This window comes from Capra hircus, chromosome 22, assembly GCF_001704415.2.
Source record: "Capra hircus breed San Clemente chromosome 22, ASM170441v1, whole genome shotgun sequence".
NCBI classification, from domain to species: domain Eukaryota; kingdom Metazoa; phylum Chordata; class Mammalia; order Artiodactyla; family Bovidae; genus Capra; species Capra hircus.
The window spans coordinates 18,483,412-18,511,319 of record NC_030829.1 but is presented as its reverse complement, the minus strand read 5'-3'; the positions used below and the strand labels follow the sequence as shown (position 1 = coordinate 18,511,319).

Sequence of the window (27,908 nt, the reverse complement as noted above, 5' to 3'; positions counted from 1 at the left end):
TACTAACTTGGGGTTTGCATAAAAGGAGGTAGAATATTAAGAAAATGAGTCCTTGATTTTTCCCTTTTCTTTCTTCCCAGTCCAGTCCATTCACATGTTCTTTTATTTTTTCCTCTCAATGTAGCTCTCATTTGTCCCCTTTAGCCCCCCTGATCACTATTATCCTAATCTGAGCCATTCTGCTTTCTAAAGGTGAATTTTTAAAGTGATATCACTATTATCTTAATCTGAGCCATTCCACTTTCTAAAGGTGAATTTTTAAAGTGATACTAATTGATGATTCAGAAAAGCTCCAGGAGAGATCTGAATTGAACAAACAAAATGCATATACATTAGTAGTTAAGTCAAAGTCAGCATTTTTTGGTCAAAAAAAAAAAAAAGGCAAAACTCAATGCCTGAACACTTCATTGGGTTGTCATGGCAACCTTTTTTTTTTTTTTTTTTTTGTGAGGAGACAATTGGGTGCTGACCTAAGCGTTAGCATATGCTTTTTGAAAGAAAAGCTCCTATCCTTCCGAGGGCAGGGTTGTTGATTTTTAGTGTTGCTTCAGGCTCTAAAAGGGTCTCTTGATAGTTACACTTTCTTGTCTAGTGAACACATGATGGGGGGGTAAAGAGGTTAAGTATCAGCACTCCAGGACAACACAGTCCATCCTTCCCCTTGGCCAAATGAGAAGAACCCCTTTTACAGGGAATCCACAGGAACATTGCACCTTTACTTCTTTCTTTCAGGTACCCTTCTGAGTCTGTTCTCTGGGATATCCCAGGGACAAAGCCAAAGACCACAAATATAACCTCTAATATTTGTGTCCCCCATATTTCCTTCCTTGCCAGTGTCAATGATGCCCCTTGAATTTGCCACCCACAGTGCTAGGTACTGGGGATACTACAGTGAGCCAAGCAGATGCTTCCTGGTGGCAGAAATAGATGCTAATCACACACACACACACACACACACATGGCAGAAATAGATGCTACTCACACACACACACACAGCGGCAGAAATAGATGCTAATCACACACACACACGGCAGAAATAGATGCTACTCACACACACACACACGTGTTTAGATGTGAATTACTGAGATGGCTTTGGGAGCCTGTAACAGGATGGAAAGACCTAGTCTTGGCTAGAGGAGTCTTCGATGAGGAGGCGATGCTGGAGTGGCGGGCTGAAGAATGAATAGATGAGGGAGGCAGTGTGGGAAACACTGCCGGGAAGCGGATCCATACAAGCAGAGGCCCTGTGGCAGGAGAGGGCCTCCCTGTTGACTCAGTGGTGAAGAATCTTCCTTCAGGGGAGGAGACCTGGGTTCAATTCCTGGGTCAGGACAATGCTCTAGAGAAGGAAATGGCAACCCACTCTAGTATCTTTGCCTGGGAAATCCCATGGACAGACCAGCCTGGTGGGCTCCAGTCCATCGGGTGGCAGAGTCAGATATGACTGAGCCACAGACGCTCACACACTCTGGCAGGGGAGAACAGGGCAGATTCAGGGAAGTGAAAGAGGCCAGTGTGGCTGGGGGCATACGATGAACTGTGACATGGAGATGAGTGAGTGGCTTTGATTTAGGCTTGGGTATATGCAACTTGTTCCCGGTACCAGACATGAGGCTGCCAACACAAATTAAAACATGGTCCCTGCCTTGAATTGCTCACTTCTGAATGCTCTCTCCCTCCCTGACATGCACAAAGCATTCTGGTTCTGTTCCTAGTGTAGGGGACAATTTATCTCTGTGCTTTATATCTTCTGCTTATTAGCTTTGAATGCTTTGACTGGATCAGAGGAGTGCCTCTAGTTACAGGACTGGGGAAGACAGGAAGCCAGTGCAACTGCTAGAGGAAAAATTATCTGGAAAGACGGGAAGAAATGCAGCTGTTTGGAAGCAAACAGCCTCTGGATGTGGTTACACCATCCAGTGCACATAAACTGTACCAGGGAGGCACTTAGACCATGGGGTCAGGGTTTAAGAGGTAGGACCTCTTATAAGTCATCTCCTCTGCCACAGCTCTGGAAAGTGAGCCCGTCATGATCTCATGGGACATCACTATCCACGCTTGCAAGTGTTAGTGAGCTACTTGAGAACCCGCAGTAGTTAGTAAGTGGCAGATCCCACCTCCAGACCCAGAAATTTAGACTCCAGTGTGACTGCACTTGCCATATGTCTCACTGCTCTTGGCTGCACAGGATATATGTCCTAGATTGAATTCACTCATTTGTCCAGCTGCGATGAACTCAGTACTTTTAAGTTCCAGGAGCTCTGTAGAGTAGGGCAATATATGGTCTATGCTATCATGAGGATAGTCTATTGAGGGGATACGTATTTATGAAATAGACACTCAAGTGAATAATCCTAATTTGTGATTGTTGTGATGAAGGGTGATAGTATGTTCTGTGTGCAGGCAGAAGAGGAAGGGCATAGTTTCCATTTGAGGGTCAGAGAAGCCCTCCTCAAGGAAGTGAGACTGAGACCCAAGAGGCAGATAGGAGGGAGCCAGGAAAAGATGAGAGGGAACAGCAGATGGACAGTGCACTGCATATCTGAAGCACTTAGATAAGATGAGAGAAGGTGCAACGAGGACCCTGCAGAGTTCCTGGGGCCATGTGAAGGACTGTCTCTTCATCCAAAGTGCCATGGGAGGTTGAGTTAATGCAGTAAGACAGCTGGAGCCCCCAACACTATAGGTCTGCTAAGAAGTGTGGCAGGTTCAGAGGGCAGATTCAGGAGGTAGAGACAGAGGCAAGACTCTAGGCCCTCGGGAGTGAGTGGGTAAGAAACTATACTTTTGAGATCCATGATCCAGGACCTCAGAAACAACAGGAAAGGAACATGGATCTGGTGACAGTAAGATCGAAGCGTGAACCAGTCGGCCACTCCTCTTCCGCCTTCCTCACTCCCTTTGTTCTGTTTCCTCCTGAAGGATGAGTGTTGCTTCTCTGCCCCCATCTCAGAGCCCTCACCATTCCAGTAAAGGGCACAAGCTGGGCAACTCTTTACAATTTTCTGAGCAGCTGGATTGTAGTTATTTTCTCCGGTTGGATTTAAACTAAACCTCGGCTGAGGTCCTTGCTGAGGAGTTCAGAGCACAAGTTACCCCTGGGTGGGCAATTCTGGCCCTGAGGTCTAGCTGTTAGCCACTCTGCCCATCAGCCATGGCCACCGTTGGCTGAGTGGGTCCCACAGCGCACAGTGGGTCCACTGAGTCAGGAGAGAAGTTGAGGAGCCTGTGCCTGTCCACACCCACAGTGCTGCACCAGGGACAGTGGAAAAGCAGGGAAGCAAAAATGATACATAAAAAACTATGAGCTAATGCAAGGGGAAGGGCGAATCTGAAGGGAAGGAAGGGAGCTGCCACAGGTCAGCAGTAAGATGGGGAAGGCACAGTCCAGAGCGGACAGAGGGAGACAGACAAAACTAACAGCCAGAACTAAGAGGAGGAAAGACAGCTGCTGCATGATGGTCAAAACCTGCCAGAGTTCACCAGGAAGTCATTGCCAATGTCTCTGAAAACAGAGAACACTCCCCTTTTTATAAGGAGCTGACACTGTCTTCTCGTCAGTGACACTCCAGTCCAGTCTCAATGAACACTTTACAAGCCCAATTTAAAACACGTGAACTATTCCCAAGAGATGCTAAAACTCTCTCTTTCAGCCATTAATTCAGCGTCAGTATTTTCACTGGATTCCTGTCTTTTTTATGTTCACCAGAACCCAAAAAATGACTTTAAAAGTTGGCAAGATGAGACAGCTTTGCACTTCTATAAGTGGAATATTTCAAATGACAGCTTTAGAAGTGGAATATATTAAGTCAGATGTTTCTTTTTAATGCTCTGGTTTACTTGCAGAGTGATACAGAACATCATCGTGTGTTACCTAATGTGTTCCCCAGTGAGGTACATGTCAGTATTTTCATATTATAAGACAGGACCTGACACTGCCTCCTACAAAATGCTGCTAGGTTCAGTCTTGAAGAATACGGCCGAGGATTCCTGGAGAGCCAGGAAATCTGGCAGAAATGTGTCTGCAGGCTGACAGCGGGGTGGGGGAGGGTGAAGGGGTTCACCTTTGTATGTTAAATCACAACAAGGCGGGGACCTAACATTTGCGGGGCTCTTGAACCAGCAGGAGTGGTAAATAACCTTCTAGATAATACAACAGAACAGACAGTGCCAGTGTTGGCTATAGAAAAGAGTGAAACTCCTGCCTTGTAGATAGAGGAGGGAAAAAGCTTGAAATCAAAATTGAGGGATTGCAGGGCTGGTGAGGGGGGAAAAATCCCGTGTATCAGTGTGTAGGCTGTGCTCATAGGTGCCCAGCAAAATCAGAAGCGACTGCCTGGAAGAATTAGCTATGAGGACGGCCTGCAGCTCGTTAGGATGGCATAGGGAGTGAAACCCCAAACTTCCCAAGGATGTGGTCAACTGGAATAACAGCATCTCTCTGATGACGTGCCACAGGAATAGACAAAGCATCAGGCTTTTGATCAGGAGAGCAAAGAACTGAGATGTAGGTGATTTCAAGCATGACATAATCACTTATTTCATGCTCCAGAAACTGATTTGCATTCACCTGGAGTGTGTGTCCTTATGTCCCTCCAAAGAAATAATGTGATTGTGTGTCGACTTAACATCATGTCTGCCTGGAGATACTAAATGAGAAAAACAAGACAGTCAAAGGAGGTCTTGTCTAGTAATCATCCAGTCGCTTCCATTACTTATAATGTCACGCCATACACCTGTCCACAGAGTGTGTCCCAAAATATCTGGAATGTGTGTCTGTATTCTTTTATAAATATTGTCTGTCAACTCTTTACAAATTGCCTATTCAAAGATAACAGGTTTGAATGGAACAGCGTGAAAATTATCTGCCAAAGATGGGGCCGTGTACTCTAATAAAGACTCTTTAATTTTTTTGTGCATGCCACCAGGCAGTATACTATCTTTTAATATTTCAGATGGTCAGAAGGTCTCTATGGTAGTGGTAGAATGAGAGTTTTTATATCAGACACTCTGGTAACAAATTTCTTGGGTTTGAATTTTGACTGACTTGTCAGAGGTAAAGTAGTTTGCCCACAGTCACCAACCAATAATCCAAGGCCGAGTTTGAAATCACTTCTAACAAGAAAGATCTTGTTTTCCCATTATACCATCCTTCCAGAAGATGCAAGTATCTTTCCTCATCATTATACTGAATCCTTTTATCATCATGCATTATTTCATTACTGTGTAAAAGCCTTCAGCATGTTGACCCTCTGGACAACTGAGGAAGTCTTACTGAAAACACCCTGTCTCATTTCCAGCCATGTGTCATTATTATTTCTCACAAATATGCTGACTCTGATTAGGAACCAAGGGGTCCAGGTGGCAAGGATCAAAAACACTGGTCTTAACTGCTAAGAACTTGCATTTCAGTTTAGACACATGGGTGTTCCAGACATTTGTCAGGTAATAACGTATGCTTTATCTCTACTCTGCCTACTTCAGACAGTTTTCATTTTTGTCGTACAGACTTTGGGATGTCATGGAAAGACTCTATGAAAGCCTCCTTGTCCCAAATTTCAGTGGTCACCTGGGAATGCAGTTAATTGGTTATTTCTCATAATAGTCAATGACAGGATAGGGGTTGGAACAGACTTTCAAACAAAATAGAAGGAAACTTAATGAGATGTTTTTCCCTAAAATAGGTTGTCATTCAGTGGATTCCATAAGAAAGATGATCATTTCAAAGTGTAGTAATACTAAAATGATATGAAAGAGAACAACATAAAAAACAAGTCATCTTATGTTATAGCTAATAAATCAATCTCCGATACTGACAGCCTTGGCTGAGTGGTTCCTACATGCTAGGCACCCTCCAATTCGATCCCAACAGCCTTACAAGATAACTAGCATTACGGCCTCAACTCTAGAAATAAAGAGCTAAAGACCCACACATAATAGCAGAACGACGACGACGACGATGATAATTAACAGACTACAGACAATCGCTTTCCTTAGGATAATCCTCCATGAATGCCAAGGCTACTTCTAATATCCAATACTAGCTTCAAGTGTAGAACTTATTGTTCAACCAGAATTTAGTGAAGTGCAGGCAGTGAGTTTATTATCCAGTCAGCTCTGCTCTAATGTGATGTATGCATTCTTAGAGGTCACCATGCTATGCAAAATTGCACAATGAAAGTACTAGATTTATGGGGGAAATTGGGTTATAGGGACGCTTTAAGTACAAGGAGACTTTGGACTCAACATCAAATGCAAAACAGGGTATCAGAGGTGAAATAGGTGAGCAAAGGACATGGCCAGGGGACAAGCAGGCAGGGCCAAGTATACACTGTGAGAAAAGGACTAATGAGCAGTGTCGACACCTTGCATGTTTGATTCTAGGCTGTGTTCCTTCTGCCACTAGAATGTGGTTCCCTGACTGCAGAAAGAATGCTCTGCCACTGTCATGGCGGTCTGTGTGGCTACTTGGTAGTGGCTTACCACTGTCCACCACTGTGGATACCTCTGTATCTATGGGTTTCACATCCCTGGATTCAGCAAACTGCAGGTGAGAAATATTTGGGGAAAAAAATTTTTCCAGAAAGCTCCAAAAAGCAAACTTTGAATTTTCAGCATGTTGGCAACTATTTACATAGCATTTACATGGCATTTATGACGATTTACATAGCATTTACATGGCATTTATGACGATTTACATAGCATTTGGGCTTCCCAGGTGGCACAGTGGTAAAGAATCCACCTGTCAATGTGGGAGATGCAAGAGATACAGGTTCTTTCTCTGGGTCAGGAAGATCCCCTGGAGAAGAAAATGGCAACCCACTCCAGTATTCTTGCCTGGAAAACCCCATGGGCAGAGGAGCCTGGTGGGCTACAACCTACGGGGTTGTAAAGAGTCAGACATGACTGAGAAGCAGGTATGGCATGGCACATGGCATTTACACTGCATCAGGCATTATAATTAATCTAGAGATGATTTAAAGTATATGAGGGCACATATATGTAAATACTACATCATTTTATATAAGGGACTTGGGCATCCTCAGATGTTCGTGTCCTCAGGGGGTCTTGGAATCAATCCCTCATGGATGCCGAGGGTGACTAATCTCACTGAAAATGCCAGTGGTAAGTGGATGATGCACCAACACTGGAAAAGAAAAGTCTCTGTCACATAGCCTATCTGGAAAATATAGCTACCAGCGAATTTATAGCATGTGGTTGTTAAGGACTTGTCCTGGAATCTCTCAAAACCGTCTTAAATTAAACTGATTCTGAAACTTTGGCGGAAGAGTTGGCAACTTTCAAAGTTTGTTCAGGAGCAATCTAGACTTTTTGAATTTCTTAGTATTTTAGCAGTCAATACTTACAGAAGGAGAACTCCAATAACCCTCAGTGCTACATCTATTTATAAAGCAACAATGACATCTCATGGTGCTTTGCAGTCACATTTATTTGACAATGAACTTTTAGACCAAGATGAGAAAATGCACAGGGCAGATTTAGCTGGGCTTTGCCTGGCGCTGAATTCAGCACAAAGCTGTGTTGCTAATGGTATACTTGCTGGCACATGCCAATCAGACAGGACATGAATAGGCCTGGCTTTTTAAATCCTACATTCTAGTTAATTACTAAGATGTACATTAAAAGTTTAAAATATATGACAGTGAATACTAAGGAAGACTTATCTTAAGGTCTACACACCAATATCCTGATATAAATATTCAGCAGAATATATATATTAGCAGTTCACATTTCACGTATACATGTTTCCCAGGCATTGTACTAAGCACTTTCCATATATTAAATGAATTAGGTCATCAGAGTCAGCATTTGAACCCTAAACTATTGTTATCTTCAGTTTGCAAATTAGGAAACTGAGAGCCAGAGGTTCTGTTTATCAGACTTGAAGAAAACTGCTTGGTAGAGTAATGCGCAAAACGCCACCTGACTTGGAACTCTTTGCCCACATTTTCCTTAGTTGTACAAGCAGGGTTTCACATGGTGCTTGGGAGGAAAGCCACATTCAACCAAGGAAAAGAAACTGGATTCTGGAAATGTATTGAAGTTAATAATAAAATTCAGGCTTAAGTATCCGAACACTGCAAGGCAAGGAGCATCCTTCCCACAAGCTCAGGCCATCAAGGATGGACCATGGTGAGGCAATGAGCCTCAGACAGCCAGATGGGACAAAGGCAGTCTGGGACAGGGGGCAGGGGGAGGAGCTGCCCCAGTAAAGGTGTGTGTGCCAGACCTCTACGTGCTGGTAAGAGAGACCAAAATCAACCACTAACAGCTTTATATCTCTCAAGAAATTATAAGGAAGATAAAGCAAAATGGCATAAAATATCCAGAATCAAATGGGGTAATTCTACAGTCCACATTGCTCATTTGACAATAAGCATTGGATACAACAGGAATAGCCTTGAGAGTAAAAAATAAATATGTTGTAATCTGCCACAGATTACCACGCTGAGCTCCCTGCGTCATACAGCAACTTCCCACTAGCTACCTGTTTTACAGATGGTAATGTTTATGTTTCACTGCTGATCTTTCAATTCATCCCACCCTCTCCTTCCCAATTCTGTTCTCCATGTTGTGTCTCTGTTCCTGCCCTGCAAATAGGCTCACCAGTACCATCTTTCTAGATTCCATAAATATGTATTAATATATTTTTTACAAACAAAGAAAAACAAAGAAATTTGTTTTTCTTTTTCTGACTAACTTTGCTCTTTATAAGAGACTCTAGATTCATCCACCCTCACTCAAGTGGAGAGTGAGGGGTGGGGGAAGGTTCAACAGAGAGGGGACATAAATGTACTTATGACTGACTCACATAGCTGTATGGCAGAAGCCAACACAACATATTATAAAGCAATTATCCTCTAATTAAAAATAAATTAAATTTAAATGTTGTAATTTGCTAAAAAAAAAAAAAAATTGTACTAAAAGGGCTGCTAGGGTGAAAACTCAGAGTCAATAAGCAAGCATCCCACCAAAGGCCAAAAAGAGAGCAACTGAGTTCCCTTCCTGGAGCTGAGCAGTGTAATATCCCCACGAACAAGTACCTCTGGGTTCTCTGCAGACTGAGATCTTCCTGTCTTTCTACCTATGTAACTTATATAAAAATCCTTTCATAATACTTACTACATGCTAGGTCCTATCCTACTTTACAAATACTCATTTAATCACCACAACAACATCATGAGGTAGGGGGGCTCATGTTATCATCCCCATTTACAGATGTGGAAGCTAAGGCAGACAGAGGCAAAGTAATCTGTCCCAGGTCACAAAGTGAGTAAACAGGAATTGAACTCAGATTAGCTCTGGAGCCTTCATTCCTAACCACTCTGCAACATAAAGGATTTAGGGACATAGAAATTTGGTCAGTGATGTTCCTGTTGATTTTCACAGATTCCTGAAATGTCCCCTGAAATTACAAAAATGTCAAAACAAGTATCAAAGTCTTGATAGATTCTAGCTTGAAAAGAACACAACTACAGACTCCATAAAATGAGCAACATTGCTACTATAGTCCTAAATGACTACATCGTCTTTCCTGAGAAGAAGCACGTATGTATACACATACCAGCACACATATTTACATATGTATAGAGTACACAAGTGATGTATATAGGTCATAAACTCAATAAACTACAGATGGTTTCTTCAACTGCAAAATTTGCTTTTGAGTGGAGAAATAGAAGGAAAGCTTAAGATCCCGTGGGTCAGTTTAGATCCCTTTCTTTCTTGGACTGGCTAATCCATGGTTTGCAAAGCCCTCATTAGCAGGATGACGGCAGTGACCATGGGGGACAAAGTGACAGTGCCGAAGTTCATAAACCTCTGTTTCAGGGGAAGACTTTCCTGGACAGGGTGGGCAGCAGCGTAGAGTGGCGATGAAAGCCTAAAGGTATTCTAATAGGAAAAGATGCACTTTAAACATATGGTCTAGTTCACAACCAAAAGGATCATTAATTCAATATTGTTTTGTCTTTATATTTTACATTTATTATGCATTATACAGTTAGCGGCTGCCAGCTCCTGTAAAGCATTCAGAAACATGCACATTCAAATTAATGTTTGCTGGAAAACAGTATTCCTTCCAGATGAAAAGCAAAGTCTCTTTTAATTTCTTCTCCAGAGACCCAGATTGAAGAACTAAGGTCAGAAATGGCCAGGCAGCTAATAGATCTGATGGCAATCCCTGGGTGTTTAGAGAAAGGCTGTCTGACCACTGAGTCATCAGGAGGAAAAAGGTGCCCCTTATCCAAACACATGAGCTCATCCGCTGTGTGTTTCTTAAGTGCCTACTGTTCGTCAGCACCGCAGACACAGTGACACCACTACGCAACATCACTGCCTTCACTGAACTTGAGGCTCAGTCCGGCAGACGGGCGTTCAGACGATCAGGTTAGTGGGGAGAGGATTACAAACAGGCAGCCGTGACCTAAAAACAACAGTGTTTTGAGGGCCTGTATGTAGAAGAGGGCAGCAGAGGACGAGATGGTTAGATAGCATCACCGACTCAGTGGACATGAACTTGCATAAACATCAAGAGATAGTGAAGGACAGGGAAGCCTGGCATGCTGCAGTCCATGGGGTCACAAAGAGTTGGAGATGACTTAGTGACCGAACAACGAATGTTGTTAAAGAAGCTGGCTGAGAGTTAAGGTCGTGGGGGAGGCAGGCTGGAATGGATGTTCTAAAATGTAGAGGAACATTCCACACAGAAGGAAACAATAATAATAAAAGTCCCACACATGCATGTAGAAAAGTCTTGAAAGGTTGAATAGGTATAGCGTCTTCAAGCACTGAAGGAGGGCCACCTGGATGAAATCCTAGGGAGAGAGGACGGGGAGAGGTGAGGAGACTGGTAGACGATTAGTCTGAGAAGCCAGATAAGGGGAAAGACCACGTGGGCCCTTGTAAAACCCATTAAAGGTGGGGATTTTGTCCTCAGACACATAGGAAGACACCGTTGTGGAAAACCATGATCAAATGCATTGTCAAGAGGCTAGGTTTTCCACTGATGTAAAAGGCTATAGGAACTGGTCACTTGAACTTTTCTTTTTAAATGTACTTGAAATGTACTTATTTATTTACCTACCTATTTTTTACCTGTTTTTATTTATTCATTTATTTTCAGCTTTATTGAGGTTATCACTGGTTAATACAAATTGCATCTATTTAGGTTATATAACATTTTTGAAGAGGTACAGTGTGATGATGTAATATACCTATGTAGATATTGTGACATGATTTCCACAATCAAGTTAAGGAACAGACCCATCACCTCACAGGGAGTCGAGGCTTTAGAAGTCATGAAAACCACAGACATATCTAAGTGAATGGTGGGCTATGAATCATGAAGGCACTTCATAAATGCAAATGGACCAAGTCAAGCTGTCTGTAGCTTTGCCCTTACTGATCATACTGCTCCTCACCCGCTTCAACCCTCAACTTTAGGCAAGACAATGACTTAACACAGTGAACAATGAGTGAATCGGTGGCTCTACTGATTTCTCAAGAAGCAAAAGGATACAAGGACAGTGATGAGTACCATCTGAACTACACATAACACGTCAGGGCAAGGTCTTGTAGCCCCTTAGCAACTGTATAAGCCAACATCTCTAGGTCTTGGTCCCTTGCCCATTGATGCTTTGTAAACCAGAATGAAGCAAGAAGGGCTTACTTACCAAGGAAACGCAGCTCACTACTCTACAGGCATGATGACAGTGAACCCTTTCAAAAAAAAAAAAATACAGAAAGATACATATGTTGACATAATGACTTTTTCAAATAAGGTCCCAGGGTATCTGTGCAGTAAGAGATCATGTAATGTTAACTGTTTTGTGAATGTATGGGGGGGTAGGAAAAAACTACCCCTTACTCGAGATTGCAAATATGACCTTCATGGTTTCATATCCAGTTGCCATTCCGAATAAAGGTACCTCAGATCTGATGCAAGGTTGACACTGAACCTCTACAAAGCAGACTTTTCCAGGATAGACCTGCACTCAGAGCTACCCTATGACTTTAAAATCAGTGATATTTATGTATAAACTCTCCACGACATGTGCAGAGCCATCTGTCCCCCCAGGGTTTAGGCTTCCTCTCCCTGCCATCGTCGTGCTTGGCATCACGTTAGGTGTTTGGCCTCCCTCTGCAGTCATTTTATTTGTAATAGTGTCTTGTGTGTTGTGTCTCCTAGCTCTACATACAAACCACCACGCTTACAATCTCCATGAACCTAAGTGCATCAGTGGCGCTGGGGATGCTATACATGCCGAAAGTGTACATCATCATTTTCCACCCTGAACTCAATGTCCAGAAACGGAAGCGAAGTTTCAAGGCAGTGGTCACGGCAGCCACCATGTCATCACGGCTGTCGCACAAGCCCAGTGACAGACCCAACGGTGAGGCCAAGACAGAGCTTTGTGAAAACGTAGACCCAAACAGTAAGTACCTCTCCTTTCCTTCCATCTCCTCATCCTGCATCAGGAAGCTCTAGCAGGTGTGGTGTATGCTTGCCTTTCTTTGGAGAAAGGCCATGCGCGCTCTTGTCTTCTGGGCTGGGTTGCCTTGGTGAATGCTGCCGTTTGCTCCTAAGAGTGTGCTCACCACTTCCTTTTTGCTCCCTGTCGGGAAGCAGCTTTCAGAGGCTCTGCTTCAGATGTGTGAAATCTCCCCCATCCCTGGCTTCTTATCCTTTGGTCCCAAGCCCTCCAACTGACATCAACACAGCTGTTGAGCTACCTTCCTTGTTCCCTTCCTCTTAGGGGATCAGCTTCCTGCTAGGGAACCCTGGACACCCCATGGAACTATAGCAATAGAGATGAAGTTGAAATATTTAAGAACTTAGGAAGCATAACTTCTTTCCACTGGAGCATGAATGTGGAGAAACTTACAATTCTTTACTAAGGAAGCCTTCTAGAAACAAAAAGCACATCAGATATTTAATAGAACAGGCAAACTTCCATCCAGGTACACAGGCCCAGACACCACCATGCTAATGGCCTCCCCATGTGGGAAAGCATCTACCAGATCACTGCAGAGGAGTTTTATCCCATGAAAAATAAAGTATTAGAGGTGAGATTAAGGATGAAATGCCAGATTTGAGATTTTTGTGGCCTGTCTGCAGATCCTGCATGGCCTTTAGCCATCCCTGCAAATGACTGCAAAGAAAGATGGACATAAAGACACTAGTTTGTTTAAAAAAAGAAAAGAAAGACAATTTTAGCCAGATTTAAATGCTTGAAATTCCCAGTTGCTAACTTTACTAGTACTATGGTGGTAAGAGTGAATTGCAGATTAAACATACCACTTCCAGGATTTGTTTTCCAAGACAACACTTCATAGGGCTGCAAAGAGTCGGACACAGCTGAACCAACTTAGTGCGTATAGAATGAAGCAGATTGGTATGTTCGCGATGTTTCCTATTTTAACTAGAGGAGGATTCAGGCTAGCCATTAAGCCATTCAAGACTCAACTGTCCAGTTATGACCTGATTTTGTTGTACCCAAAGATTTACTGCCAAGCAGAAAGCAATTCCTATTCTGGATACTCTGAGGAACTCCTTGATGCTCTACAACTGAGATCTTTAAAAACCAGCAAACAACTGAGTTTGGCCCTAATAGCTTTTGACAATAGTCGTACAAAGATCCATGATCTCAGCCCAATCCATTTCTCAACAGTTAGCTGAATAAATACAGTGAATGCTTGAGAGTCTGTAGACAGGGAAGCAAAGGCCCATTACCAACATCCTGAGCTTCAGTTAGATGTTTCAGTAGAAGAGATTTGGGGACAGGCAAGAGGAGAGAGAAACCACGGAGGTACAGGCTCTGCTCTTATGTGTGCAGAACAAATGGTCAGTTCCAGGAAGGGGATAGAGACGGAATCACTGTGACAATCACTGTGGTGTAGGCAAAGACTTCAGGGTGAGACAGACCTCAGTTCAAAGCCAGGCCACTCCACTCACCAGCTGTGTGGCTTTGACAATCACTGAGTTTTCTCAAGCTCAGCATTCTCCTGTATTAAATGGAGACAATAATATCTATGTCATAAGTACATCATCATGTCCCAGGCATCTAGAGATATGTATGTCAATTACATGTTAATTTTCTTCCACTTCTGAACAGGTACAAAGGTTAAAGGCATACACACCACCATAAAGTAGATGCAACTGGTGAATAAAAATATCCATGAACATATTTATGCATCTATTTATATGTATGCTGTATTGTTAAATATACTACATGGTTATACTTCTATAGCATTTGATTCTAAGACCCCTTGCGGGATTTGCATGGTACAAAACCCTTACCCTGAAGATGTTCTAATAGCAGTTTTACATTTGTATTTGTGCAGACATACACATTTAACAACATATGCCCAATACTGATAAAAAGAAAACATGATCAAAAGTCTATATATATTGAAAATTAATGATCAAATTAGAAATTTTGAATTGGGATAATTAATCTAATACTGCGCTATTTAAAAATAACTAGCTTTCAAACAATATTCCTACTGTTTCTAACCTTTAATGATGAGGGCCTACCCTTGTTGAGGCTGTGTGGAGTATGATACTGGCTGTTTAACTGTTCATATTGACATGACCCTGATAATAACAAAAACACATCTGCTGTCTTTTGAGATAGGCATTAAATAGAATGCTCTGGGTGGGAGATCTCTCTTACTCTTCCTGATAGCTCTGTAAGCCAGTGACCTTTTACTGAAGAATCCTAGGCTCAGGAAGATCAGGGACTATCACCAAGGTCCTCCACTACACCACAGGGCAGCTTGGTCTGAAACCCAGGTCCGATCCCCAAACCCATGCTTGCTGCTCTCTGCCGCTCTGTTTCCCACAACATGAGTGATATGCCATAATCCTAATGCAGAAATTACTCGTCGGGCTTCTCTGTTTGGTAATCCAGCTTGCACATACAGAATATAAGGATGTCTGGTGGCCGACTCTTTGGTGAAATGTGCTGTGGAACGCGTCGCTGTTTGCTGTGTTGGCTGCAAAGACAGGAGCTCAAAGAAGGCTGCCTGGGTAGAGGCCTCATCTGACAACTCAAAAATCCAAGTATCTTAATTACCTGTGTCAATCACGACAATCATTCTATTTGGGCTTCATCTGATGCCTTTCCCTTGGAAAAGTTTTGTTGGGTTTTGTCATTGTTGATATTTTGGTGTCTACACAGAACAAAGATAAATAGTTCAAGGATGGGGGAAAAAAAAGAGATGAAATCCAAAAGAGCCTTTGTCTCACAATAAATCCAAAAGATATTTTTAAAATTATTTTAATTATTTTGGTTTTGTGTAGACACTCCCTGAAAGTAACCATCAATAATGTGCCCAGATATTTGCTGAATTATAGGAGGAGATTCATGTACCTCCAAACATTGGGGTTTCTGATGACCCAGCTCTCAAAGGTCCCTAAGAAAAGTCAGAAGACCTTTTCTGCACAAAATCTGTCCAGTAGAGTTTTCTGCAATGATGGCAATGTTCTCTGTCTGTGCTGTCCACTGTAGAAACCACTGGTCACATGTGGTGGTTCAGAACTTGAAATATGGCTACTTAACTGATGAAATACACTTGAAATTTTTACTTCACTTTAAATAAATATAAATAGCTATCCATGACTCCAAGGACTCCATTGGAGAGCAGAGCCAGAGATCATAAAATCAAGGATTTCACTCTGGGACATTCAGTTTGAGCCCATTCTGGAAACACCTCCCAAGGTTTTAGCAATGATGCTGAACTGGGACAAAGTCAACTTAACAGAATGACTGAAATATATAAGGTAAGACAAAAATGCAAACCTATAGTTATTTTAAATGACCCCTAAGGAGCCACTAAGATGGAAATGGTGACATCATAGATAGCCATTATATCTGGAAAACTAGTCCCTAGTAATAGAAAAATGAGTATATATAGAGAAAGAACAGCAGTGAAAATTCAATCAATGAAAATAGACAAGGCTGTTTTGATGAGAGAGAATATTATTATTGTATTCTACTTAATACAAAATGTAGCGCCAAGTCATGTCAAACTTCTGAACTTTGGTAACAGAAACAAATAAATTATTCGCTGAAAGGAAACTTTCTGGTTAAAAAGAAACAAGTAAAAGCACAGACCATGGGCCTGAAGAAGGACTCTCTCTCCCAAGGGAGAGATCTGCCTCCTGTTCTCAGAGGGAGTGTGTCTGGGAGGATGTTGAATTTATAGGATGAGCTACCTTCTTGTTTCCCTGAACACTTAGTCTCAGTGTATTCCAGTCTTCAGTGTTTTCATTTTTAATCATTGCAGTGTGTCATCTGGCGCATGCTCACTTCTATTCATCCAACTCCATACAGCAAGTATACATCCACATAAAAATGAATTTGTTGGCGTAATACGGGCAGAAATTAAAGCTGCCCCCGCACTGCTTGATTTTTTTTCCCCAAGAAGTTTGGTTTTCCTCTTAGGTTGCCTCATCAGTTCAAATTTCATTGCTTGAAAGAAAAAGTTATTTCTGCATGGAGTCAACAAAAAGTAAATCTTCTCCAAAACTGTCATGCATCTCTGTACTGCTGCTATATTGAATATCCAGAATTGGGTTGATGCTGGTTGGTTTCTGAGCTCAGATGAAAAACAGCAGGGGGTCTAAGGGTGTAGCTCCGCCACTTACTGTATTTTTATCTATACAAGCCATATTTCTGCTGCCAGAGGGCCACAAGTGCCTGACCTAATGTGGAGAGCTTTAGATCTGGCCACCTTGAACACTTCTCCACACTACTTCTCTAAAAAGAAGGGTACCTCAACCTCTGGTTCTCACACCTGCATCCTGAATTAGGCCCGTTTCTCCCAACTTTCTCTTGTTCACTTGGCAGATAGATGTATGTTCATGGCAAACTTGAAGATGCCAGATCAACTGGAAGACTTGGTTCTTGGCTTATCTATGGCCACCAAGACCTTTTTCCAGTTGGATGAATATTAACTGAGGCAGCATGGCTTTATTGAGATGGTGGGTAGGAACTGCTACCTTCCTCTCCTGGAGTGGTCAGAACCAAAAGATGCTCTGTGAATTAACCTCTGATCAGATGCTTTCCTTGTAAAGGACTGCAGTGCACAGAATGAGCAGCCCTAAGCTATCTGGTTCTAAACAACCATCCATTTTCTAAGCCAGTGCCCCAGCCAGTACAGAGAAGCTAGCTGCTCAAGTACCCGGACTGGTTACAAATAGTTTACTTTGTAACTTCCTAGCGATTAGAGATGGCCGGAATGTGGACAGCTGGGGCACACCGCCTTTTTGGATATGGGGCAATATGACTGATAAACTGACTTGATGAGAGAAGCTGGACACACACTGTGCAAAAGACTAGTTTAAGACAATGAGCATATTGTGATGAAGCACAATTTAGAAGAATGGCCATTTACCACCAAAACAGAAAATCAATAATAAGATTTTAAATATAAGTTTGTATTCTGGTCCTTTGTTGAAAATTACCATTTTGCATATATGTAAGGAAAATATGTAAATAAAAACTTGTGCTGCTCAATAAATCCCTCAACTGCTAGAAAATGGATGAGGGCACCACAATCTTCCCAAGTAACAATGCCAAGAAAATTCTGGAACATGCTCCTGCACTGTGTCAATTAGTGATGGCTTTCGTTTTGTTTTGCTTGTTCATTTGTTTGGATCCCCGACATTCTCTACATTATGTTACTTGTCTCATTCTTCTGGACTAATCATGCAGGCCAGCATGAAAGGTCTAGGCTGAGTTAAAAATAGGATATCAACAGGAAGAAAAAAACCATTCTGAGCAGGTAGACACATTATTTTGGAGCTGGTTCCCTTACCTGCTTCAGTTCAAGTAAAGCCCAAATGCTTTAAACCATGAGGCACCCATGCTCCCATGTTCAGAGGTACCTGAATTGTGGTCAACTGGTCTACCAAAAGCTACTGAACCCACTGAGAGAATGGGCATAATGTCTGTGGTCTCTATCGCAGCCTCTTCTCCAAAAGGAAAGAAAAAAAGAATAAAAATGAATATTCTGTGCACATTTATTTTATACATACCTATATATTTACTTTTCCTGTAGACTGTATACCACCAGTAAGAAAGAGTGTACAAAAGTCTGTTACTTGGTACACTATACCACCAACAGTATAGCTTTTGCCTGCCTTCCAAAAGGTAAGAAACAATCTACTTTTTGTTTATCTGTGTGTTCTTGTCTCCACTGAGAATTAGAAATGTTTCCAAGAAAACTGCATGATTACCTCAAAATCTATGTATAAGAAGAAATACATTTTCAAAGACGATGTTTGCTAAGTTCAGTGTAGATGGCTGCCGTGGGTCACGTGCCTGGTTTATTTTCTGGAGAATCGGTGATTGGGTGTGTGCATATGTGTCTTTCCTGAACCAGATTCAGTAATGGCAGAATTGGTGCTGGTCATTCTACTTTAAAAGTCTCAGTGGTGAGAGCTTATTTTTATATGTATTTGTTCATACTCTGGTTTGAGAAGGCAATATGGAAAACTTGGATGAGAAGGAGGGTGTTTTTACAAGCTTAGTAAAAATATTTGTCCTGGTTTACTTTTTTATTAAATATATAGCGAGAAATATCAGTGAATGACTCTACCATCTGAAACCCAAAATGGTCATGGTTCCTTTTTTGCAGCAAAGAAATAGAAGAGATTTGCTGGCTGGGCTTGATGATGTATTAAAGAGGATATGGGACTCATAACTCTGTCTAAGAGAAACAAGGAGCCACCTTCACTTATCTGAGAAAGCATGGAGAGGTTCAGTAAAGACCTAAGAGTCTAAGGATAAATTTCAACATTAGTCAAACTGAAGAAATACCAATAAATACCTCAGGTGTTCAAACTTATACCTTAGAACAAATGGTCAATTGTGTGATGTGTGAACAGGCATGGGAATGGTCTGCTCTGAGGATTGTTACTGACTCACCATTGATGATTGTGTTGGGTTGGCCAAAAAGTTCATTCTGGCTTTTCTGTAACATCTTATGGAAAAAACTTGAACAAACTTTTTGCCCAAACCAGTATATCACTTTGAGCCCTTACTAAAGGATATATGCTATGAAATAGTAGTACCTCCCTGTTTCAGCCTAAGCAATATGATAGAATAGTGCAAAGTAACACTTGCTTTGGCAAGCATCCTTGTCCAACTGGTCAGGGCAATTCATACTGAAGGAAAACAAACAATAGAAAACATGGAATAGTGTCATTAAATTCATGGGGTGGCTTTGAATAAAAGGCCCCCTTTTGTTTTCCTCTAAACCTCCTACTATACTTATAAAATCAACAGAAGCACTTCTCTCTAGAGATTTCAAGTAAGAGAGCAGACACAGAAGGGGGAAATACTGCGTCATAATGTGGGCTAGTCTTGCTCTTTCCTAACAAGGACCATTTTGTCAGATCATTGCTATGCTTCTTTCCATCTTTGTTTTTATAATGGTATTCTGAGTACAAATAATATTTTTTCCTTTTAATCCATTTAGAATTGTAAGGAAGGACAAGAGTACTTTCAAAGTGTAATTACATTTACTGTTGATTTAGATGGATGCCAGTAACTCAGTCTTTAATTTCAGATGTATTGTTCACATAGCTATTCCCTTTTTCCATATCAACATGGTCTGTCCTAGTTTTTAAATAGGGCATTCTTTTGTCCCAGTGAATTTATAACTATTCCAGTGAGATTTCAAGTTTTGCAGTACAAGTGCTTGTCAAAACACTGCAGCTCATCACTTTAATAGTGCTTTTACATGAAACTGCCTGAGCATAAATGAGAAGGAAGTTTCCCTGGGTAAAAATGATAGATCTAATCCAAATCCATTAAAAATTCTCCCTAGCTCCATTCTCAGTTGATGCCTTTTGGTTTAAAGGGTGCAAGATGAAAATGTTTTAAGTTAACCTTTCGGTTAAAAAGTACTTTTAGGATCTGCTGCTTAGAAATAAACTTTTTTCTAGGATTTTCTTGTTTCAAAGAGTTTGATTAGGTGCTCACATTTTCTGCCAATTTAAAAATGTATAAACCTTAATTAGGTTGAATTGGTTAACAGTGCTTTTCAGGTCTACTATATCCTTCTGCTTTTCTATCTATGCATTCTATTAATTTTTGAGAGCTTGATACTAAAACTCCAACTAAAATATTCATCCACTTAAAAATAACTGTAATACATAGAACTCTATGTAACTTTGTTCTGCATTTTCCAAATCTTCTGTAAATGTGTTATCATAGTTTCATAATTTAAAAAAGAAAAAAGAAAGAATATTCAAAGATTATAGAAGTGGCTTCATAAATTAATGATAAACATCTTACACAGTTACCTAAAAATAATTGAGAACGGAAGTTCGTCTAACTTGCAGGTATTCAAAGAGGGGACTATATGACCACGTTCAAGTCCCAGTGAGACTGGACAGCTTGGGCAAGCAGGGAAAGAAGGCCTGTCGTGTTGTCCTTCATCCATCTCTGTGTGCCTGTTTTCAGGGCCCCAAGACAGTAAAGAGGAACCAATCAATTCTAGAGTGAAATTCTGTAAAACTTCAATTTAGGCCATCATGTCCCAGCAAAAGCAGATGATATTGAGCAAATCAAACATCTGCTTTGGGGGGATTCAGAGGAAGCAGGTTCAAATTCAGACAGAACAGAATAACCTGATTTGAAAACACTTTCCCTGTAACCCACTCTCCTTTGACAGATACAGTAGATCAGCTGTCACCTGACTCAGCACTGCCTGTGTCTCTTGTCTGAATGGGGTTAAATTTGAAATTCTGCAGTGTTTTCAATCCAGTGATATTTATTTTAAACTTCAATGAAGCAAAAAGCAGACAAAAACTGATCACCTATAAATAAAAATCCCCCATTAATCTGGCATCATCACCAGATCAAGAAACAGGTTGTTGTGTTCGGAGGTATATTTTCATACCACAGGATGGTTTTCCTGATTGGAAAACTTTGAGTTGAATTCAGCCTTGCAAATATGGACAGTCCCAAGTCTGATTTTACAGTCTGCTTAACAGTACTGAATCCTGTTTTGTCCAGGTATATTGTTCTGAGCAAGTACACTGGTTATAATATTATGGACAGATCACTAATGCATTATATGGTGTGGTACATTATTTATGTTTTTATAATTTGTTTATCATTTCTGCAATGGGGTTGTTTCACATTTTTAAGCTTTTCAGAGGTGTGCAGTCTCAGTTTTTGTAATGTGTTCAGACTCCCCCTTCCTCTTTGACATTCAAGGCAGTAACCCTGAGTTAACTGAAGACTCCTTCAACTGAAATTCCATTTAAGAACACTCTATAAGTACAGCTTAGCAAGGAATATATGTTCCCTGGCCTTTGACATAGAACCACCTTAGAAATAAATGCAGCTATAAATCTTGCCAGCATATTTCTTTCTGCCTAAGTGCTCTGTGAAGAACCCCCATTTCTCTCATCAGGGTTTGATCTCTGCATCCTCAGAAACCAATTAATATCTGCCCTCCCCATTCTGTAACTTTGGTTGGACTTAAAGAGTGGAATGAACATCCACATGGCTAGGATGTCTACTAGTTCATGGCATCAAAGGAACATATACTTCATTCCCTTGAGTCCTGAAAACTATGTCAACTTTTATAATGAAATCTGGCACCACACCGTCTGGCCAGGTCTGTGCAACAGAAGAGTGTTTCTAAGTCGGGTCAGTCAGAAAAGTGTTTGTCGAGCACTGCTCCCCTGAGTCTGCCCTAAACTGACTAGGAATGGGGGAGAGAAGCAGGCAGTACCCTCGGGGACCTCAGATCTAACAGAGGACTTGCAGGTAAGCAATTTCAATTCATGGTGACGGGGGCTCTTAGGAGAAGTAGCAGGAGGGAGTGTGGAGAGCATCACCCAGGGGGGTTTGTTTGAGCTGCTCTTAAAAGATGAAGGCCTCTAGGCAGCCATAAAGAAAAGGCTGGAGGCAGGAAACAAAGAAGCACAAACAAGCTGAGATACAAAGAACGTGCTGGGTCATGGGACGGGATCACAGTTCGCTGAGACTGTGCTATTACTGTGTACTGAGGCAGAGGGTTTTGAGGATGACAGAAGCTGTGTAGAGAGGGACTGAAACTTGTTTATCTCTGTGCTGTGAATACAGTGCCTGCAAACATGGAGGCCTTAGAACATGTCTGTGGCATGAATGGAGTGTAATACATCACATACCCAAGGCTCCCAGCCTCACCCAGGATGGTATAGGCAACAGTAAATACCTACCAACTGGGGCTTCCCTTGTAGCTCAGCTGATAAAGAATCTACCTGCAAAGCAGGAGACCCCAGTTCAATTCCTGGGTCAGGAAGATCCCCTGGAGAAGGGGTAGGCTACCCACTCCAGTATTCTTGGACTTCCCTGGTGGCTCAGATGCCTGCATGCGGGAGACCTGGGTTCAGTCTCTGGGCTGGGAAGATCCCCTGGAGGAGGGCATGGCAACCCTTATTCTTGCCTAGAGAATCCCCATGAACAGAGGAGCCTGGGAGGCTACAGTCCATAGTGTCTCAAAGAGTCAGACTCGACTGAGAACAGCATAGAGGAGTTATTAACAATAAGAAAGCACCAAGTCTACAGCTTCAGCAAGCAGAGGTGTAGTCTTCCAGATAAAATTTCTAAAGTCACAAAAGGCAGTATTTGACCCTGTTGTCACAGGTCTCAAAACACTGTTTTTATTAACAACGCTTAAAACTGATGGTCAGCGCTATACCCGCACTTGCCTAAATACCGTTCCTACTGATGAGCTACCCTGTGGATGAAACCAGCCAAGTTTTATGCCCATTTGTTTCCTTGTATGGACTGCGGAGACCAGTTTTCATTTGAAGGGAACATCAAGTTCAAAATAAATAAATCTATATTTTAAAAAATAATAATAAAAATAAAACTTAAAAAAAAAACAGAAAACAAAGTTATCTTTGGAAATGAATCCTAAGTGCTTGAGTTAAATGGTTATAGCTTCTAATTTGGTAAAAAACAGAAACATGATCAATGTAATTTTTTTTTTCTAAATATTCAGTGCATTTTCTCAGAGACTGGCATTCAGGACACAGTTTGTGTTTTAGACCCCCAGTTTAATTTGCATTTGAAAAGAAAACAGCATGTCCTAAACCAAGGTCAGTTAATCTCTGCAATCTTTCTTCCTTCCAATTACTGTGAATGAGCATCTTCTCAGGACACAAGCGATGATGACTCTGGTTTCTGCTACTAAAGACATGTCTCAGCTCTGCAGATTTTTTTTTTTTTTTTTTGGCTGTACAATGGAATTCGGATGCATTTTAAATTAACTTTCTCTAGGAATCAAAGGTAATCATTATTTCTCTTTATGATCCACATGAATATTATCATTGTCTTTTTTTTTTCTTTTCAAATATAAGATTATTTTTCAATTCCTTTTATATCTCTGTCCTCTTTCAGAGTAACCTCTGGAGACCCCAGCTTGCTCAAAGAGGATTGAGAAGATCGCTCCAAAGCCTCTTCTTGTTGAGCTGATCCAAGCATTTAGAGGACATAACAGAAGTCAGCCATCCCATTCTCTGTAAGTTGTGGTCCTAATATCACTTATGACCTTGTGCGTGCTGTTTCTTTTCTCTGGCCATAATAAGGAAAACTGCACCAGGGTCCTAACCATGGCCCTGATACTCTGAGTGGCATAAGCTTCATCACCTCATGGACCTCTGTGACCTTGAATATCATGTCCTGTATCACCTTCCGTCTCCTCTTCTGTGAAACAGGAGGAAGCTTTCCTTGCTGAGACACTATGGAGATGGCATGGAACCATATACATGAAACCTTCCTTTAGGAAGGGCTGTGCATGTATAAGGCGGCACTGTTGGTCTGTGATCATCTCTCTGTGTCACCGTAATTGGCTTTTCTTTCCCCTCTTCTTTCACGGTTACTTTTTTTTTTTTTTTTTTTGGTCTACTGTGAGCCATTGGAGTTTGAAGGAATGACATCTAGATTGCTATGAAGTCAGGAACCTTTTCTCTAAGGACCATAAGCTCTGTTTTTGAGATGGGTCACGGTGGTCTCTGATGGGTTATTAATAGTCTTTGGGCTAGGAGAAATTGACAGAGAAGGCGATCAGTCACTCAGCAAGACTGCTGTGGGACAGCTAGGCTCATGCCACCTGATATAAGAACCACTCCATGTGATTGACTCTGACAGGTCACTGCAGGCCGACTGGCAAGCTGAAGTGCATTTTAAGTACAAATAATACTTCTGGGTATGCCTTGAGTGATAGAATAATGGCTGAGTGGAACCGAATCAGTCAGTCTTCACTTGTGAAACACATCTGGTTTCCTTTCTAGGCCAAGATATTACAACAGTATCAGTTAATAAGATCTCTAGGATCTCCATTGATACTTTGGTATTTATCAAGCTTACATCAGATACAAAACTGACCCAAAGGGCCCGGCTCATTCATCTCATTATCAAGGGGCCTAGAATGTGCTTCAAAGCAATAACAATAATATCCATTCTGATGGTTGTTATAACTGCACCATATTATGCCTATAGACTTACAAAGTGCTCGGCCATCCAGTGAGACAGGTCTTACTATCCCCGCTTAACATGGGGAGCCTCAAATGAGGAAACTGAGGCTCAGAACCATAAAGCAATTTCAAGTGACTCACACACCATGAATATGTGCCTGAACTTGGCTTTCCTGGCCAGAATTCTTTCTCATAAAGTTTTCTAAAATTGAGTGGAGTAGGACAGAATGTTTTACTCTACCATAATCTATCAAATGAGCATTTATTGTTCTTATTAGTTGATTCTAGAAGTTTTCAACATCCTGAAGATGAGAGAGGTCCTTCAGGGCAGAAACCATAACCTGTTTCCAGGGCCATTTTAGAATAAGATGTGTTTTGGTTTGGTTTGTTTTTTTTCGTTAATGGTATTTTGAATGATAAGGCTTCTTGATGTCATGTCTCCTATCACTGAATTCTTCTGGTGGTCTGAAAAAAGTTAAAGATTATTGTTTCTGCCTCAGAGAACATGGCTTTCTGGAGTCAGAAATGTTTAACTCTTAAGAATGCATCAAACTCCACAGAATAACAGACTTGGGCAGGGTGCAGCCTGTTCAGAGTAAAAATCACAGGTCATTGTATTTTGATGACTGTAAGCAGACTATACCTCTGTATCAGGTGATTGAGTTTGGCATGGGAACCTAAGTGAAGGAAATTAAACTCGAAAAAGGATTTGCTAGCATTAAAAATGGCACTTTCTTGGCTCACAAAGGTGTAGAGCTAATTCCTTCCCCAGCTTCATCACCTGCTCCTTCTCTCTTCTGCTTCTGCCACCGCAAAGCTCTACAAAGAAGTGGGCCACCAAGGTCATTACCACTGTGTTAGCTGAAAATCTGATTAAGCTGGCTTCCTAGGGTTAGCATGAGAAATGTTAGATTTTCATGCTTGGAGCTTAATTCTTCTTTCCCTCGATTCCGTCATGTTTGCAAACTTCATTTGCATTTTAATTTCCTGTGGTTTGCCAAAGTGCAGACTGAGACTTGAGCTGTTGTTTCTGTTCAGGTGAAAAGTCCGACCACAGTGGAGCATCTGCAGTGGCATTGAGTCAGGCAACTGGCCGAGGCAAGTATTTGCTGCCTACTTCTGAGGGTCCCCAGGGAGCTTCGCCACCCAGCCTGCCAATGCATTTAATGAGTGAAGGAGACTCTGTCCAGTTTTCAGAACCATCTTGGTCCTGGGTGGTCCTCACTACATAGTAACCAGTCCTCTCGATATTCCCAAATAAGGGGAAATTATCGTAAACGGGAGTTGGAATCTTGGCCTACTAGGATCACATCATGGGGCTTTATTTAGGGGAGACATTGTGCCATCAAGCGTGAGAGATCCCTACCTGAGTCACTGTTATCAGTTACTGAGAAAGCCAGTCTCCTCCTGGGGGCTGGATGCTCTGCCTTCTGTGTTCTAGAAGCAGGGATGGTAGTATTAGTGGGGCATCATCCCGACTCCGGGAGGAGACAAGATAAATGACAAAAGGGAGGCATTTATGCCAAGCAGGCAAAGATGACCTTCGGAAAAGATGATCTCTGCCTCCATTTTGTCACTGGTAACATATACCTTCATACGACAGCCGTTCTTATTTAGTCGCTCAGTCATGTCCAACTCTTTTCGGCCCCATGGCCTGTAGCCCACCAGACTCCTGTATCCATGGGATTAACCGGGCAAGAATACTGGAGTGGGTTGCCATCTCCTTCTCCAGGGGCTCTTCTCAACCCGGGGATCAAACCCGCCGTCTTCCGCACTGGCAGACGCATTCTTTACCACTGAACCAGCAGGGAAGCCCTCAGATGACAGTAAAGCTCTGCGTTGGCCATCAGCGTTATCACATTACCTAAAATTAACTGAACTTTCTCTTTGTCTTCCCTCTAGGAAAGAACTTGGAGATTTCAATCTGATCCTCTCCCCTGTGATCTCTTGTACCCCTTCTCCTCTGTACACCAACACAATAAAATTCAAGGCTGTCAAATGATCCACGTGTGTCTGATGTTTATTTGGAAAAACCTGCCAGATTTTCCGACTGCGATATCAATCCACATCTTCTCTTGTCATATTTAGTATTGATTGTTTAAGGAGCAACTGTGCCTTAAAGCCAAAATTTCACTGCACTATCAGAGACCAGAGGAGCTACCTCGGAATGGACATTCAAACACACTTAGTTTCATTTCATTTCATAACAGAGAAACTTCTGTCCCAACTTTTGGCATAAATGCATTCAACACGGTCACCACTGTGGCAATGTTTACATTGATATTACCATCTGTTAATACTCAGATGTTTAAGGAAATACCAGGGACCAATTTAAATATCCAACGTATAATAGAAAATCTGCCATTAAGAGATCTGAAATGCATTTTAGTTTATGCTTCTAATTTAAATGTTTTCTTCCCTAACCTGGTGCTCATCAAATGTCACCTGTATTTAAAAGTCCTCCCCGGGGACTCTGATACACATTCAGGTTTGGGAACTCTTTTTTAATCCCTTCTTATAATCAACATGTGCAATGTGGCATTGGTACAATGGTGATACTTACAAAGCAGAGTGTTTTCCAGAATATTAAAAAGACTAATTAAAAACATACACACACACACACACACACACACACACACACACACACACACACACACTCAGGTTAATCACACCAGCAGCATCCACCATGCCTGTTCCCAGGAGTCATCTCTAGCTGTCTGCTAGCACAGTGAGAAGCTATTTCAAGGTCTTCTCTCAAGAGACTCTTCCAGACTGGTACCACAGACTAAATAAAGATGAAGCTAATTGCTGAGCTCTATTATTGGAGCAGAAAACATAGCACCATCTTTGTTTAAGGCTGAGTCTCCATGACAACACCAGATAAGAAGCTGGGTGAATAGTCATCTTTCCTGCACTTAGTGAGCCACAGGTCATGCCCTTCCTGGGCAAAAGGAATTGATACATCCTTATGTAATCATTTCAAACTGCTAAGCAGGACAACTCTGATTTTGTTTAGCTGGGAGGTCCTCAAAGAGATAAACTAGTTTCAAACTTTTCTTGATGTTTTTCATGCCTTCTTACCCGATCAGGAAGTGAAAACTGTCAGAATAACCACCGTTACAATGGCCATTGCTATTAAAAATGCACTGTGATTTTATGAAGTGGCAGCCTAGATGCTAACCCTACTTTGCCCTGTTCTAGATTGCTTACTCTCTGTGCGTCAGTTTTCTCATCTTCAAAATGGGTATATTATTACTAACTACCTCATACATGTAGGGTTGTTATTAGGATTAAATTAGTTCCTATGTTGAACACAACGTTTGGTATATAATGGCCAAATAATTAGTTGATATTCTTATGAGCATCACCACTGAAACAATAACTGCTCAGTTCA

General features: G+C 41.6%; 1 protein-coding gene and 1 long non-coding RNA gene across 3 annotated transcripts in view; both read left to right on the top strand.

Moving 5' to 3' along the window:
* GRM7 (glutamate metabotropic receptor 7) overlaps nucleotides 1-27,908 on the top strand; it is a 931,612-nt gene that overhangs the window by 865,843 nt on the left and 37,861 nt on the right. Inside the window, exons 9-10 of one of the 2 annotated variants that reach the window (XM_005695649.3) lie at nucleotides 12,212-12,458; nucleotides 18,091-18,182. In XM_005695649.3, the coding sequence (XP_005695706.1) occupies nucleotides 12,212-12,458; nucleotides 18,091-18,161 (318 nt within the window). In that variant the 3' untranslated portion in view covers nucleotides 18,162-18,182. The remainder of the gene's footprint in view (nucleotides 1-12,211; nucleotides 12,459-18,090; nucleotides 18,183-27,908) is intronic. The other variant, XM_005695650.3, reaches the window with a different exon arrangement.
* Nucleotides 20,235-25,623, top strand: LOC106503416. The gene is made up of 3 exons (XR_001297095.2): nucleotides 20,235-23,327; nucleotides 23,439-23,559; nucleotides 25,553-25,623. It is a non-coding gene; the product is annotated as an uncharacterized LOC106503416 (long non-coding RNA).